Raw genomic sequence first — 12,789 nt, 5'->3', positions numbered from 1 at the left:
AACCCCCCCCCGCTTTTAAAGACTCTTTTGTACAGGTTTTTTGTTGTGGGGGGCTGCCACCCCCCTAACCCCCCGCTCTTGGCTTCGGAAAGGCCCTCTTTTAATTAACAAAGAATACAAAACAGGTTTTTGTTTGCTACCCTACCCCCGCCCCCAGCTCTTAGCTTGTGTGCTCTGTGTCTGGGAAACAGTTTCAATAATTATGTTAAAATGTAAATGGAGTGGTCAACTTCATTGTTACTAATTACTAGTTTCGGCGCAATGGTTCTCCTGTCCTCTTGTGCTTAACATTTTTCGAAGTTATTCCATTATTCATTCATTTCAATTTTTTGTTAATTAAAAGAGATTTTTTGTCAATTGCCTCTCCTAATTCCTGTACGTTTTAAGGTTCGACTTTGGGACGCAGCCTCTTTAACTCTTTAAGAAAACGAAGTTTTTTTCATATTATTCCATTAAAAACGAAATCCATTTTTTTTTTCATTTTTAACCCATAGCTGGTGGTATAAGTTTTTCACGTAACCAATTTAGATATTCAGATCTAATATTCATTATCCTTGGTAAGTAAAAATTGCCAACCAATTTGAAATCCAGTTCCAGAAAAGGCTTAAACTGTGTGATAAAAACCCCATTAAGTTGAAAATAATAGCCAATGAAGTTTGAAATTAAGTTATGAACCTTGCTCAAATCAAGGGTGGAAATCACTTAGGGAATCACCAGTAGCAATTACCACCCAGTGGAGTTTAAAAGCTAGTACTGCAGGTAGCTCTAACAATGAGAAACATCACGGATGGAATCACCTAAGTGAAAATTAGCCTAATAATAGTTTTAAATCCAGTTGTAGAGGTGGCTCGAACTGCGGGAAAAATCATTTGAAAATTTGCCTACCAATAGTTTTAAATCCAGTTGTAGAGGTGGCTCGAACTGCGGGAAAAATCATTTGAAAATTTGCCTACCAATAGTTTTAAATCCAGTTGTAGAGGTGGCTCGAAGAGCGAGAAAAGTCACCCCGTTTGAAATTACAAACCAAAATAGTTTGAAATCTAGTTACAGGAATGTCTTAGAGGTTGGGGGAAAATACAGAGTCGACCGAGTCCTTGGGTTTTTGAATTAAAATGGAATAGTTGTGGGCATCAAGTCATGACTAATTGTAGAAAGAGCCAAGACAGATAGTCCAATTGAGTGAGGAGAAAAGCCTGGCATTAATTCCCCCCTTATTAGGATTTTTTAAAAAGGAGGTTGAATTAGAATGGAATAATTGTGGGTATCAAGTCATATTAAAATGTTATGCCAAGAAAGCCGGATATTCAAGGATTAAACAGAAAATAGTTTCTCCTATTAATCTGAGGAAAAATAACGTGAATATTTTTCCGGTTTTAGCTATTCTTAGAAGATTCCTGAGTAGTCATATAAAGTTTGGGGAGAATTCATTTTGTCATTTTAAAGAGAATTTATTTCACTTTCGTTAAGAATTTACTCCACACGGAAGGCGTGGTAACGGAAGCCCCTAACTTTTACAGCAAATGACAAAAGAGGTAGATATGATGTTCCGTTTTCATAAATAATTCCCATACTATGCATAAGAAAAACAGAACTATTTGCTTGAAAATTTATAAGTCACTTTCTAAGTAATTTCCCAAAAATCATTTTCTAATATTACAGACCGATTTCTTACAAATAGATTGGTTTTTTACCCTTCTACCAATGGTTTTTGCGATACTCTCAACATACTTATCGTTTTCGTCATATCGTTGCCGTTCAATTAATACTTGTACGAAGGTTTGACTGAGAAATATGTGTTCCATTTGAATTTTCTGAGCAAGTTTCAAATCGAATATATCTGGATTCTAATTGGACCACTTAACAGCCACATTAGTAAAGTTTTCTTAGCAAAACATTCTTAGGTTATCGTTTTGTTTATTTTAAGTTCCAGTTATAATTTTGGGGTTGTATGGTTGTTTATGCAACAGGGGTTCTGTTGAGATTACAGGTCCTTTTATCTCGGAAACATTTTGAATGTAAAATATCAAAAAATATTTTATCCCTGAAACGAAGATATGACCGAAGAACCTTCTTTAAACTCACAAGAAATATGACCAAAAAATTCATTTCAACTTTTCAGAGCTACCATTATTTTGAGTGCAGCTTCTGTCAGCTATCTGGGTTCTAATTGGACCACTTAACAGCCAGATTGGTAAAGGTTTCTTAGCAAAACATTCTTATGTTATCGTTTTTTTTTTTTTTTTGAGTTCCAGGTCTAATTTTGGGGTTGCATGGTTGTTTATGCAACAGGGGTTCTGTTGAGATTACAGGCCCTTTTATCTCGGAAACATTTCGAATGTAAAATATCAAAGAACATTTATCCTAGAAACAAAGATATGGCCGAAGAACCTTCTTTAAAATCACAAGAAATATGACCAGAAAATGCATTTTAACTTTTCAGAACTGCCATAATTGTGAGTTTAAAATCTTGAGCTGAAAGTTTTTGAATTTAGATTTACCTTTGTGGAGCTTCTCGCCATCAACATAATCAACCATGAGGACCGTTGTTATTTTAACTTCGAAGATCTTATTTGAGTGTCGCAAGGTACTGTTCGATGCTATACTTCGTTTTTTTCTTCCATAGCCAATCTGTCCATTGCTGCATTCAACCTGAAAGATTAGATACACCTAGAAGTTTCATTTCTTAAATTTTAGTCTGAGGAGATGCAATTAATTCAAACCTGAGCAGGTTTAAATTTTAAGAGGTTAACATCCTGTTTCCCTTCTAAAAGTAGGGTTAATAGTCACATCTTGGGCGCAACACAATCCGGACACCAGTGCGAGTACTATAGACTACCGTTAAATTTTTTTTTTACCAGCACTGGTTAAAATTATGCGACCGCACTTACGACAATTGTACGATATACAAAGATTTGTTCCAAAGTGGGATCTAAATCATTCGTCTAATATTGTTAAACTAAACAGTGTTAAACTAAACAGTGGTTAAATTGCTGAGAGCTAAAAATTCTCTATTTTAGTGGATACTAGAGGCTATGAAAGAAGGAATAAAATTGTTACTGCCCACAAAAAAATTAATAAATTAAAAAACACGAGAGTGTTACAGTCCCTTTTCGCTAACATTAGTCTTCGCAGAATGGAGCAGTTAAAGCAGGTTTTTTCCTTCGACTAACCTCTACTCCGATACTGGCCTATGATCTCTCGAGCATTTAATTGCCAAACATAACCTAAATTTAGCTTACTCAACATATCAGGGAACATATCAGCACATACCAACATACCATGACGGTGTTGCAGTCAACAACAAGAAGACAACCATTGCTTGGAAACTGGTGTCCGGATAATTCCTGTCCGATATCCCTGTAACCTCCCCCTTGTAAACTCCCTTTTATAATCCCTGTAAACTCCCCATGAGCCCCCCCACCCGCTAACAATTACCATCGAAGAAATTCAGCCCACATGTAAAATTGATCAGTCAAAGGAAAAGTAAGACACAAATATGAAGAAAAGAAAGGAAGAAAAGAATGGATTCTGGAACATTCTATATAAATTCCAAAACAAAGGTAGAATATATAGTGTAGAACATCCTACAGGATCTGTTTTTATTTATCTTTATTCTTTAGTTGTGTTTTGGGAACAAATAACAAAGAGAGATAAAACTCCATAAAAAAACTTCAAACGAGACTGCGGCCAGTAGAGAGAAAAGACTAAAATAACGTGAATATTTCGCCTGTATCTAAACTAGGCGTCCTCAGCACAAGATAAAAAGAAAAAACACCAAACTAAAAACAAGTAAAACCACCACCAATAATAATTCAGTTGCTTTGATGTTCTCAATGAAGTAACTCTAATAGCTTCTTTTCCCTACGTGGATCAGTAGCGACAATTGTATTTATTATTATTGGTGGTGGTTTTATTTGTTGTTAGTTTGGTGTTTTTTCTTTTTATCTTGTGCTGAGGACGCCTAGTTTAGATACAGGCGAAATATCCGCGTTATTTTAGTCTTTTCTCTCTACTGGCCGCAGTCTCGTTTGAGGTTTTTTTTCTTTCTTTTTTGTGAAGTTTTATCTCTCTTTGTTTTTTGTTGTCATATCTGACATGTGTTTTTTTTTTTTGGGGGGGGGGTCGAGATAAAGGTCAAAGAACATAATTTGTTTGATTGTTTGAAATCAGGAGTTCAGCCCATTTTAAATTTGCTTGGTTCTGATTTAGGTTTCGGCTAAATGTTATTCAAAAAAATAACATTATTCAAACCAAATCCACGGGAAGAAATTAGATGCAAGTCTTAGCTCTAGCCTGTATCCCTGTGCACTTCCGTCATAGGGTAACTTTTCTATAATTGCCACTAACTTATATTTTCAAATATTTTCTTTAACCTTTATCTTGCCCTGCTATTGTAACTCAACCCCGAAAACTGCTTGTCATATGGCTGCTCAACTTTACATGTAGAGAGGGGGAAGGTACAAAAAGCTTAAAAACGCATCAGAAATTTGTTTGTATGTATTTTTGTTGTTTTTACGAAGAAACTTCTGGGGAGAGGGATTGAAATACAGCCCCCTGGATACGCCCTCGGAATTAATTGTTAATCAAATAACATAAATAATTACGAAAAATTAAGCAAGAGAAAACGGGTTTTAATTTCGACAAAATAATGAACAAAAAATAAAAACAAAACTACACTTCAACTAAAAAAATTTAAATATTACGGAATATCTTAATTTTTTTTGGGGTTGAAGTGTAGTTTTGTTTTAGTTTTTGTTCACTGCTTTGTCGAGATTAAAACCCGTTTTCTCTTGCTTAATTTTTCGTCAATGGAAAAGCAACGTGTTCTAAAAAATTATTTAAAGATAATTACAGAAAACTATTGGCTGCGGTAATTACGTGTGACATGTGAAATAATCTATTAACCACTCTCATTAATTAAATATGTTCCACCAAATAGTCCAATCCTGTCCTCCTGCACTGTCTCTCCCACTGGGTGTTCTTAGCTTTCCTGTCTAGAAAGTGTTATATCCTCATTTTTCGCTTGTGCAAATTTTTGAAAAATCAAATTTTCGACATTAAATATGACTTATCGTATCTTAGCGTCCTTAAAAAACCTTTAGTGTGCAAACTAATCGTCTTCAATAGCAGTAAAAAATGCATAATACCTGTAAAATTTACGTTTGGTAACAGAACACATTTTGAATTACCAGATACACTCTTGCCTGTTAAATGCCAGATAACTTTTTTTCCTTTTTTGACCGCAAAATGAAAGTGAAATTCATGTTTCGCTACATCAGTACATTGACCTTAAGGTTAAGTTCGTAATAATAAATTTCAACTAACAATATGACCGCTACTAACACATCTGGCAATTTTTTAGTTTTTTTTTTTTTTTCATTTCACGTTTCTTCTTTTCAAAAATCACACAACAGAATGTATGCTTGAATTGTTCTATAAGATTCTCATATAAATATTTCGATGTCAATAGAACATATTCCGTAGAAATAATTGCAAAAGAGACTGTATTCCATGCAGAAAGAGTATATTTTCTTTACTTTGCACAAAATAATACCGAAAATCCAATCCTATATCAGACAAGCAAGTTCACGGATATCATGGTCCTTGCCAGTAAGCAAGCTCATGGATATCACGGTCCTTAAAACATGTTCATGGATATCATGGCCCTTGCCAGCACACTTCGCACGTAAGAAAATGTAAAATTTTTGAGAATTAGAAAGAAACTTATTTTAGGACTTCCAATGTGCCGTGACCGCAAATAATGCAAGGGAAAAAACTAGATCAGGAATAAGTTAATTTAACGCTAATAGGAAAAGTAAATGAATTGTAAGGGATTTCACGCAAAATATTAAGAACGTTTTCATTGGCATGTTAAAATCACGTTAAGATGTTTACGTCTCAAAGTTAGAGAGACCTTATTCCACTGGTAAGTACCGCGTATACTCCCAACGCCTCGTCGCAAAACACCACATTATCAGTGGTTACGGCCCTAATTTTAGGAACCTGTAAAATGAGGAATACGCGGACTTCCGTATGATTCCAAGATTTTCGTCTGAAGGTGAACCGCCGATGCTTCCTGGTGCTTATGTGTGAAACAATCTTATGGTGCTTATGTGTGAAACAATGGTGCTTATGTGTGAAACAATCTTATGGTGCTTATGTGTGAAACAATGGTGCTTATGTGTGAAACAATCTTATGGTGCTTATGTGTGAAACAATGGTGCTTATGTGAAACTTCTTGGTGCTTTTGTGTGAAAACAAAAGGCTTAATAAACAGAAAATATTCCCTTGGGTTAGATGTACTTTTTGCCTCCAAAACAGAGTTGTTTTAGCAGCTGAACCTGCTGCAAGAAATGATGCTTCGTAATGATTTTTGACAAATGCAAGTTGTGTAACATTAGTCATTTTTTTAGGATTGAGTACCAAGATACATTTAATAAAATAAAATTTGGAAATATTAGAGCTACAACAATAAACAAGCGTTTTTCGAAGTTCTCTGATTTAAATTTAAAAAAAAAACAAGAGCTAAGAGCTCATATGGCACTTGTGACGACGCCAGAAGAGCCAAGAGCTCATATGGTATGAGCTCTAACAAAATTATAAGAAGCAATAGATTGATTTAAAAGGAAAATCAGTGGCTTAATGCCGGTCGGGATTTAAAATAAGAGCTCTGAGTCACGATGTCCTTCTAAATATCAAAATTCATTAAGATCCGATCAACCACTCGTAATGTATAAATACCTCACTTTTTCTAATTTTTCCTCTCCCTTTAGCCCCACATATAGTCGAATCTGGGGAAATGACTTTATCAAGTCAGTTTGTGTAGCTCCCTGACACACCTACCAATTTTCATCGTCCTAGCACGTCCAGAAGCACCAAGCTCACCAAAGCACTGAACCCCTCCCCCCCAACTTCCCCAAAGAGAGCGAATCCACTACGGTTACGTCAATCACGTATCTACGACATTTACTTTTTCTATCCACCAAGCTTCATCCCGATTCCTCCATTTTAAGCGTTTTCCAAGATTTCCGATTTCCCCCTCCAACTCCCCCCAATGTCAACAGATCTGGTCGGGATTTGAAATAAGAGCTCTGAGACATGAATTCCTTCTAAATATCAAATTTCATTAAGATCCGGTCACCCCTTCTTAAGTTAAAAATATCTCATTTTTTCTGATTTTCCAAATTAACACCCCCCAGCTCCTCCAAAGAAAACGGATCCGTCCCAATTATTTCATTCATGTATCTAGAACTTGTGCTTATTCTTCCCATCAAGTTTCATCCCGATCTCTCCACTCTAAGCGTTTTCCAAGATTTCTGTTTCCCTTCTCCAACCCCCTGTGTCCCCAGATCCAATTCGAGTCGAAAATGGAGCATCGAAAGCATAAGATCCTTCTATATATCAAGTTTCATTATATCGTGATCCGATCACCTATTCGTAAGATAAAAATACCCCAATTTTCACGTTTTCCAAGAATTACGATTTCCCCTCCAACTCCCCCTAATGTCAAAGGATCTGGTCGAAATTTAAAATAAGAGCTTTAAAGCACAAGATCCTTCTAAATATCAAATTTCATTCAGATCTGATCTCCCTTTCGTAAGTTACAAATACCTCATTTTTCCCAATTACCCCCCCCCCCCACTCCACCAAAGAGAGCGGACCGGTCCGGTTATGTCAGTCACGTATCTTAGACTTGTTTTTATTCGTCCTGTCCAGTTTCATCCTGATCTCTCCGCTTTAAGTATTTTCTAAAATTTCCGCCCCCCTCACCCCAATGACGCTGGGTCCGGTTGAGATTTAAAATAAGAGATCTGAGTTACGAGGCCCTTCTAAAAATGAAGTCTCATGAAGATCCGATCACTCCGTCGTAAGTTAAAAATACGTCATTTTTTCAGAATTAACCCTCCCCCCAATTCCCCCAAATAGAGCGGATCCGTTCCAATTATGTCAATCACGTATCTAAGACTTCTGTTTATTTTTCCCACCAAGTTTCATCCCGATCCCTCCACTCCGAGCATTTTCCATGATTTTAGGTCCCCCCCCCAAACTCCCCCCAATGTCACCAGATCCGGTCGGGATTTAAAATAAGAGCTTTGAGACACGATATCCTTCTAAATATCAAATCTCATTGAGACCCGATCACCCCGTTCGTAAGTTAAAAATACCTCATTTTTCTAATTTTTCAGAATTAACCCCCCCCCCCCAACTCCCCCAAAGAGAGCGGATTCGTTCCGGTTATGTCAATCATGTATCTAGGACTTGTGCTTATTTTTCCCACCAAGTTTCATCCCGATCCCTCCACTCTAAGTGTTTTCCAAGATTTTAGGTTTCCCCCTCCCAACTTCCCCCCCCCCAATATCTTTAGATCCAGTCGGGATTTAAAATAAGAGCTCTGAGACACGATATTCCTCCAAACATCAAATTTCATTAAGATCTTATCAACCGTTCGTAAATTAAAAATATTTCATTTTTTCTATTTTTTTCGAATTAACCGACCCCCCACTCCCCCCAACCCAGATGATCAAATCGGGATAACGACTATTTCTAATTTAATATGGTCCGGTCCCTGATACGCCTGCCAAATTTCATCGCCCTAGCTTACCTGAAAGTGCCTTAAGTAGCAAAACCGGGACCGACAGACCGATAGAATTTGCGATTGCTATATGTCACTTGGTTAATACCAAGTGCCATAAAAAAAAAACTTTACTGTAACGTCAACACAAAAAAATACCCTGACTTAGCTTAGCTTTTTTTTTTCTTTTTTTTTTTTGTGCGAAGGGTCACATGAAAAACCACTCAGGACAATGTTAAAACAATGACTTAGAAATCCGAAATCCGATATCTCTTCAACTAAACCTCGGGTTGCTCCCTTCAAAACAGATTGAAAAACGGCACAGGGAACAACATAACTAGGTTTCACCCAAAATGTCACTTTCGGTGTGTGCATGCGAGCGCCACGATATACTTTTAGATACTTACAGTGTTATAACCAGGAGAAAGGCCCAGAGGCCTGGTGTAATACTAACATTCCGTCAAATATGGGTCATTCAATTCATAAAATGCTGCAGAACTTTTTTTTTTATTTCTGATTGATTAATTCTCAAATTCATGGGAGTTTAAAATTAAACAAAAGGGTGTATAGTATTAGCTAAAAGATGTATGGGTTCACTGCTGAACTTCAAAAAATCTCCTTTAGACCAGCTAATTAAATGAGGGAATTATTTTTAATTTGTAAAATACTAGATCCGCAATTAATTACAGTTTAGGCCCCAATATAAATAAATTTGACTCACAAATATGCATATTGGGTGGCGTAATGGGGTTGTACCCATTACTTAAGTCACAGAAATGAAATGAAAATATACCAAACACCACAGTCAATAGTATTGCTGATTTTAGTTAAGAAGAATTTATACACCCTTTAAGCGGGGTTGGAACCATAGACGGTGCATTGGAACTATTGATCGAAAAATTCTTTCGTTAAACATTAAACGTTTAAACAGAAAAATATTCCACTTCCTCGTGAGTTTCAAGGTCTTCTTTCCCTGTGTAGGCTACACGCGATTTTGTTCACGGGTATGAATTGCACCGAAAAAAAAACAAGATTATATTATTTATATTAATGGAATTATAGTTTCATACCTGTTTATCCGACTAATTCGGTAATTCGGTAAATGTATAAAGCTGAATATAAGCTATCAAATAACAGCAAAATTGGTGTCTTACGTTGAAAAAAGCACTAAATAATATCCAAAAACTTATACAGGGAACATGGAATTTAAAAACAGTGTAAAATGAAAATAGAAAAGGCTAAAAAAAAAAGATAAAAAGCAAGAAAAAAGAGAGCTTACTCCTTGACAGCTTCCTAGACAAACGTCGATGGTTCCTCGAAAAAGTACAAAGTTGGATTCAGGAAACTTAAACGCTTTAAATTTTGCTGTCAGTAAGTCCCCATCAAGTGTATTGAAGTTTTCAAACAGGTAAGGATCCACAGAGCATCTTAAAAAAATGAAATCGATTTTTTAACATAAACTAATAAATTATCTAAACTATAAAGCACTTTTTTGTAAGTCTGTCAGTTCTGTACGCCTTCCCACGCGGACCAATTTGGCTGAAACTTGGCAGACGTCACTCTCTCTAATCAAAGACGTTCAATAAAATATGAGAAGGTAAGAGGGAGGGGGACCAATATATCTCAGTTCGTTTAAAGCATGTGTACCCCTTTAATACAAGAGAGGCCCAAGAAGAGGATCTTCTTGGGAGTTTTTCTGGGGAGTGAAGCCAGGAAGGGATCCTCAGGGCACACAACTAGAAAAGGAAATCATAATCCCTCTTTCCATGCAGAGGAGTATATATCATGCGTGACTAGGGTGTTTTTGCTGAGAAGGGCCATTGCTCCCACTAAGTCCTAAATTTCCCCCTAACCTCCGGGAATTTTGTATTAAACTTTATTTTTCCTATCGGAATCTCCCCGAAAAAATTCCTCCGTATGTGACCGTCCCTGACAATAGTAGATAGCTAGATTGTCATAAATGTATACATTTTTCCTCCTTTTACTCTGCTTTCCTAAATTGACTTCTTTTCTAGTGTTTACTAACGCATCCTACCCTCTGTGCTATTCCACGCCTCTGAGCTGAGATTTATGTCTCTAGGGTACGCCAAATGAACCCGGAAACAGCCTCTTTATAAGGGAATGAAATGTGTAAATCTAGGTACAACCTCGCGTTAAATTTCTGAAGTAACCACTAAAGATAGATAATTGGTATGACATCACTTTGCTTGAGAAAGCAACATCCAAAAAACCCACGTAAATCATAATTTATATCACTCAAGACCTTTACCGTTTCAAAACAAAAGGGTTCACAATAAGAATGATGTATATTGTTACAAAAACTTAAGTTCGTTGACACCAACTATTTGTAAGGATTGCACATGAAAATAGCACGCTAAAGATGAGGTCACGAAAAATCGTGCAGCATGGCGCATGTTTATACTAACAGAAATATTTCCTTAAGAAAAAGAAATGCTATTAATAATAAACTGAACATTTGTTTGTAGACTTTCCTTGGCTTGAACTTGGAAAACCTAAAAATTTTTATATATATATTTTTTTATTTAATAGGGAAACCATGGTTTTAAAAATCAAAGACAGAAAAGACTAATTTGGAAAACTAATTTCGACAGTTGTGTCTTGACAGCTGTTTGAAAATTGATAGTATAAAATTGATAAATAAAATACGTATACTAATAAAATATGTATACCAATAAAATACATAACAATACTAATAAAATACAATTTAAAAATAATACTAATAAAATACATATAGTATTATGAATGATAATTCATAATACTAATAAATATAATACTAATAAAATACTGATAAAATACAAAATAAAATACGGAAAATTCTGAACCCACCTTAAAGATTAGAGCCTTAGAACTGAAGAAAACTGAAAAACTGAAGAGCTTAGAGCTTAGAACTGAAGACACAATAGCAAAATTATATCTAATTCTGAAATTACTAAAATTTTGAAATGTTTTTCTTATTCGGCTGTACAAAAAGTTCACATTTTTATTTTATTATAGCGAACCAGCGATGGGGTAAAAAATTTATTCTGACAATTATCTTCAGGCAGTATTCAATTCAGGGTGTGGAAAAATCTTGGCCGCCTGGACCGTAGCCACCATTTTTCAGCAAAATAAGTTATAAGATTGAAAAATACCAAAAAAGAAGCAACAAAGTCCGGTATACAAGATAATGATTTTTACTCAGACTTTTAAACTACGTTTCAATCATGAAATTCAAAGCTAAAATTATGACTGTTGTTAGGCACAATTTAGATGCAATGCTAGATTATCTATCAACAAATCAGAAAGTATCAAGAAGTAAGAAAGACTAATACACCAATTAAGAGGGGCCGGAACAAACAATCGCAAAGTCTTATTTTTAGAACACTTTGTGATTCTGGGCCCATTTCAAATAGTTTTTAAGACAACACAGCATTTACCTACACGGATAAAACATATCCTTTTTAGTACAAAAAGGAAGCCAAAATAAACAAACCAAAACACCTTAATGTGTTTTGAATTTATATGAAGGAGATAATACCGTGCTTTCTATGCAAAGAAGATAAGGATATATGATGTTTTAGGCAATCTTTTTCTGAAGAGAATATGTATTTTGATAAGGTTTACTTCAATAACTTGCAATAGACCACATTTAATGTTCTCTTTTTAGGGGTTACGGTTTTTATCCTTCATGCTCTTCTTTCTTTGGATTTAACTATGCACTATTGCAAGCTAATTAATATAATATTTCAATAAAGAGCCGTATCCAGTAGGTTGGGTGTGGGTGTTTACCCAGTTTGGCCCCTTGCCTCCGATTTCGTAAATTGCTCTTAAAAATGAAAATGAAAAAAATATTTCTCCTCAGAACCCCCATTATTTTTTTAGCCCCCCCTCCCCCACCGAAAAAAATGTTTTGCCTCCCTCCCAATAACAATCCTGGAGACGGCATTGCTCAAACATACCCATTGAAAATTATTGTCTCCTCCTTTGCTTTTCTGTCTGTCACATCCATGTAAGAAACCATGATTCCATACATATTAGTGCTATTAGAATCGAGAAATATTTCCATTTGTAGGGGAGTTCCAGGTAGGACCAAAAGCTGATTATCCACGAGATGACCGTTCTGTATGACATGAGCACCAAGTATAGGTGGTGGAACTCGCTGAGTGTGCTCAGGGACATCAACAATATCCAGGTCTCTGTAATTAAAATTTATTCTA

The 12,789-nt window shown here is 35.7% G+C and overlaps 1 protein-coding gene across 1 annotated transcript in view; it reads right to left on the bottom strand.

Annotated features, from left to right (window-relative positions):
- Positions 1 to 12,789, bottom strand: part of LOC136036457 (uncharacterized) — a 70,582-nt gene that overhangs the window by 4,314 nt on the left and 53,479 nt on the right. Inside the window, exons 5-7 of the mRNA XM_065718701.1 lie at positions 12,532 to 12,768; positions 9,852 to 9,999; positions 2,499 to 2,649 (exon numbers count right to left, since the gene is read on the bottom strand). Coding sequence (XP_065574773.1) covers positions 2,499 to 2,649; positions 9,852 to 9,999; positions 12,532 to 12,768 — 536 coding nt within the window. The remainder of the gene's footprint in view (positions 1 to 2,498; positions 2,650 to 9,851; positions 10,000 to 12,531; positions 12,769 to 12,789) is intronic.

Source organism: Artemia franciscana, chromosome 15 (assembly GCF_032884065.1).
Source record: "Artemia franciscana chromosome 15, ASM3288406v1, whole genome shotgun sequence".
NCBI classification, from domain to species: Eukaryota; Metazoa; Arthropoda; class Branchiopoda; order Anostraca; family Artemiidae; genus Artemia; species Artemia franciscana.
The sequence above is the reverse complement of the archived record's forward strand: the minus strand, read 5'-3'. Positions and strand labels throughout refer to the sequence as shown.